The sequence below is a fragment of the Polistes canadensis genome, unplaced genomic scaffold (genome assembly GCF_001313835.1).
Source record: "Polistes canadensis isolate GaletaPanama2010 unplaced genomic scaffold, ASM131383v1 scaffold_48, whole genome shotgun sequence".
Taxonomy (NCBI): domain Eukaryota; kingdom Metazoa; phylum Arthropoda; class Insecta; order Hymenoptera; family Vespidae; genus Polistes; species Polistes canadensis.
Window position 1 is genome coordinate 508,348 of NW_014569595.1, and position 4,884 is coordinate 513,231.

Below are 4,884 nucleotides of genomic sequence, written 5' to 3' on the forward strand. Positions count from 1 at the left end.
TACGAATAATTATGTTTTTAAATAAATTAGATATGTACAACTATATGTTATAGAATAAATAATTTGAAATTTAAACTTTAAAGTATATTTACCATATAATAATATTATCAGATTTCTCCCCCCCCCCTCTCTTTCTCTTCAAAGGGAGGGTTGTCGTTTCAAAGAAATGGCAAAGAAAGATTTCGATGCAGTTAAGTGCATTACGAGCTCGACATTGCAGAGATTTTGCTTGCCTGCCTTTAGCAGACTTTCCAAGCTTTCTCTCTCTCTCTCTCTTTCTCTTTCGTTCTATCTATCTATTTATCTTTCTCTCTCTCTAGCTTTCTTCTCATTGGTTCGCCGAGGAAAGAAATCGGATTTTCGAAGACATGCTTTCCTCGTCTTACCATCAACCAAAGTGCTTCTTCTTCTTCTTCTTCTTTTTCTTTTTCTACTTTTTCTTTTTCTTCTTCTTCTTCTTCTTCTTGTTTGAAGTCAGAAAGATAGAAAGGGAATGAACGAACAAACAAACAAATAAAATATAAAATACAAATTCTTAAGAGATGTACACAAAAATATAAATAAAAATAATAATAATAATAATAATAATAAAAGAAAATATAAAAGTAGCGTGATTATAGGCTGGGAGGAGGGGGGATGAGAAATTGGACAAACGAGCAAATAAAAAATGCAAAATAAAATTCGTAAGCTAGGAAAGTAGAACATATATATATATAAAATAAAAACACACGCACACACAAAGTATATAAAGTAAATATAAAAGTGATTGACGGACAGGAAAGGGGAAAAAAAATGTATTATTCGAAAGGGACATAACTCTAAAATGAAATTCCCTTTTTTCGTTGAGTTGAAGAACGTTGAATTATTTTAGACTTGTTAATGCAATTCCCTTAAAAGCACACTGTGTGCATCAACCTATGAAAGAAAAAGATGGATAGTTTTTTAGAGACTGAGAACAAGTAAGTCCATATACGCGTATGCTACCAAAAAACTACTATTATACTATATATATTTCAATAGTATTTACTATACTCTCTATACCAACCACTGTAACTTTTATTTCGTTGAATATTGGTACTCTTTGTATGCAATCCTCATATTTTTCGAAAACATTTCGTATATAATATGCATATGCAACGTTTTGTGTGTAACTATAATAATCCGTAATGTTTTACTTCAATTTATTTTTTATTATTATTATTATTATTCGTGTATCATCTTGATTGAGGAAATAATTGAAAAAAAAGAAATAATAATAATGATCGTTGATATTGTCTTGTTTAATTTTTTAATGAAAAGAATATAGTATACTTATTCGATGTTTATTCGTAATTAGAAAAAGAAAAAAGGAAAAAATACACTTTTCTCAAACCCCCTCCCCCCCCCCCCGACCCCACAGTCATGGGATATCTTCACTACTTTGAAATCTTTCACCGATCAAACGAGAATATCCGGCTTTTTTCTTGCTAGAACCAGAAAAAACCAATCAGATTATTAAAGTTCGTATATACTGTCCTACCTTATACTACTACGTAATGGTAATATCTTTGAACAGGAAACGATCGGGGGGAACGAAGGGGAAATGTAAAGAAAAACATAGAAAAAAAGAAAAAAAGAGAGGAAGAAAAAACAAATAAATAAAAAGAGAGAGAGGTAGATAGATAGATGAAGCAAGAAGGATTAGATCGAAGTTCGTCTTCAACAAAACGTAGTACAACCATAGTTTTACGATGTATTTCAGTTACATCGTATATTTTATAACATCGAATACATGTACAACAACTTGGAGATCATCTAACCATCGTAAATTTCTTTCGATCGAGTAAACGTAAGAACGATATATGCGTTTGCAATATACCTTTACAAAATATAACCCTTATCGATAAACGTAGGGATATAGATAGGAAAAAAATGTATATGTGCACGTATATATATTTTTTTTTCATTTTATATGGCTTGAAATATAAATTTGAATAAAAGAATTATTTGATTTTTACAAATTTGTTTGCCTTTGTTGTTTTTGTTTCTTTGGAATCTAAATCGTAGAACTTTTAATAACTTTTTGTAATATATTTTGTATAAATTTGGAATTATTACAAAAATATAATATATAAATGTATCATAATATCATATTCATTCGATCGGTACTAATTTTTCTTTTTTTCGAATGAAATTTAAAAAAATTCTTCCCCTCTTTTTTTCTTTTTTCTTTTCCATTTTCGTTTCTTCCCCATCGTTTTTATTTTCTTCGAGTTTACTTTAAAAAAAAAAATAAGCCCATTTCGATTTACGAGGAGCCGTGAAACGAGCCGATGATAACGGGAAAGCTCGTTGCTTGTGAAAGCCGAACGGCTTCGCCTTTCGTGAGTTTATGTAAAGAAACGATTTTTCTCTTCAAAACGAGAGAGAGAGAGAGAGAGAGAAAGAGAGAAGATACGTGTATCGTAAACGAGGAAAGTGGAGGACCGATAAAATGCTTCTCACTATGTCGAAAAAAAAAAGGTCTTCGTTTCGTTTCTCGAAAATGGGAACGGGATTAGTTGGTGAATAAAGAAAAAAAAACAAAAATAAAAAAAAAAAACAAAAAAAAAACAAAAAATCGAAAAGGTCTGATCATTAAAGCTTTTCAAATAATAATAATAATAATTGTTTCTTTTTTTTCATATATATATTTAATTTGTACGATACACAAACGAGACGTGACATAAATGGGAACCATCATGTTTCTCGAATATAACTATGACCGATGAAAAAGAAACGAGAATATGTACTTTTATATTTTCTTTCCTTGATTATTTCTTCCTTTCATTTTGTCAATTTTTTGTAACGAAATAAAATGATTGGACGTTACAATCCTTAACGATAATCGAGAAACATGCGTGGAAACTTGTTTCTCTGCCATTCGTTATATTCCCCTCGGAGTAAGGAAAAATGTTATTACGAAATAGAAAATAGAAAAGTAATAAGAGAAAGAAAATAAGAAAGAAATCCCTTCTTCCTTTCCCTCTACTCTCCCCGCCCCCAAAAAAAAAGAAAAAAATATCACGCGTTACATTCTTTTGATGTTACATCGATAGAAATTTTGCTAAGACTTTTTTCTCCAAAAAAAAAAAAGATAAAAAAGAAAAAAACAAGAACTTTTCGAAGTATCTCAACCAAAGGTATGATTACTTCTTTCCTAAACTCACTAACCCTCCTCCCCTTTACACCCAACTTTTTCTTTTCTACCAGTTTTCACAAGTTTTCTAATAGTTTTACGATAGGTTCTTTCTACGAGGCTCGTATCTAACTTTCCAATGGTTCTATTAGTTTCATTTTTAAATTTTCTTTTTATTTTTTACAATACTTCAAAGAGAGAAAGATAAAGAATGAAAAAAAGAAAAAAAAATCTAGGCTGCCCCCCTCTCCCTATTCTTTTTCTTTTTCTACTTCTTTTATTTTATTATAATATATTACTAGAACGTTTTTATAAATTTTTTTATAAGATAATAACTATACGATAAAAAAGAAAGATTCAACTTATAAGACTTCCTCCTTCTTTCCACTTTCCCATGGTTCGAAATTTTAATTTATTTTTTCTTTCATCTTTCATCCCTTTTTTCTTTTTCGTGGGTCGCAATAATAAGGCTTCATATCGTTCGTTGTAATTTAAAAATAAAAATTATCGCAAATAATATCGAAAAAGAGAAAAAAAAGAATATATTAATTAATTAACAAGAGAAATATTTTTAATTTCATTATATAATACAAATGATACACAAACATTTTATTAGAATGCAATATAACATGCAGTATAATATCATGTCTCGTTTAGAAATATATATAATAAGATTATATTACATTTATATATTACACTTATCTAAAAATAATTTAACAATTTAATCATATACAATCTGTTTAAAACATTTCTCTACGGTTAACGTATAATAACTAATTATAATTATATTAAATAACACACAATATTATATATAGACAATAATTATAATATTCATTAATAAACGTGTATTATTAAACATCTCGACGAATTCATTTTGATACGCATCGATTAACTTCATAGGTATAACATAATTAATATTATTATATATTTATACAAATCATTTAACAATTACAAAAAAAAAAGGAATACGATTGAAAGATTTAATCGTAATCATTGATTACGTTGAAAATCGTTTTAATAATTAATATTATTGAACATATATATACAAAGTGTCCCATTCAAATCGATCCACTTAAATATCTTCAAAACCATTGATGATAAAATATCTCATAAAGTAATGATTTTTCGCCATAAGTGTTTTAGTACTTTTATATAGTACAAGAAAAAACTATTATCAAATAATATGCCTCCTCGAAGCATTCAATTTTTGTCTAATACATTTTTTTTCTACCATCAATAATTTCGAAGATATTTAAAGTTGATCAATTTAAATAGAACACCCTATATATATACAATATTATAGAATTATTTCACGTTAATTGCAATGAATGAATGCATCAATGATAATGAGTTATTTTAATATGAAAATAATTGTATATGTTTCAGGTGGTAACAATGTGAACGAACCACCAATACTGGAAGCAGGAGGTTACCCTACAGGTTTACCTCTATCAGAATCGACGAAAGTTGGCACGTCTGTGTTCGTCCTAAAGGGCTACGATCCGGAAGGATCGCCAGTGAAGTATGGCATACAACTCACCGACTATTTTGTAGTCGACCCACGCACAGGCGCCATCAAGTTAGCAAAGCCCCTGAATCGTGAGGTAAGAAGTCGATCGTTTTACTCTCACTCGAACTATTTTTTATCTTTTTTTTTTTACTTTATCTCCTATGGGGGAGAGAAACAGAAAATAAAAAGAATAAAAAGGAAGACTGATATTTAAAAA

At 28.9% G+C, this 4,884-nt stretch overlaps 1 protein-coding gene and 1 long non-coding RNA gene across 3 annotated transcripts in view; one reads left to right on the plus strand and one right to left on the minus strand.

Annotated features, from left to right (window-relative positions):
- LOC106785305 (cadherin-87A) overlaps positions 1-4,884 on the plus strand; it is a 156,561-nt gene that overhangs the window by 125,825 nt on the left and 25,852 nt on the right. The window contains exon 4 of the mRNA XM_014745634.1: positions 4,544-4,761. Within this exon, the coding sequence (XP_014601120.1) occupies positions 4,544-4,761 (218 nt within the window). The remainder of the gene's footprint in view (positions 1-4,543; positions 4,762-4,884) is intronic.
- The window catches only part of LOC106785307, a 30,844-nt gene that overhangs the window by 5,556 nt on the left and 20,404 nt on the right, over positions 1-4,884 (minus strand). The gene's annotated exons all lie outside the window — the stretch shown is intronic.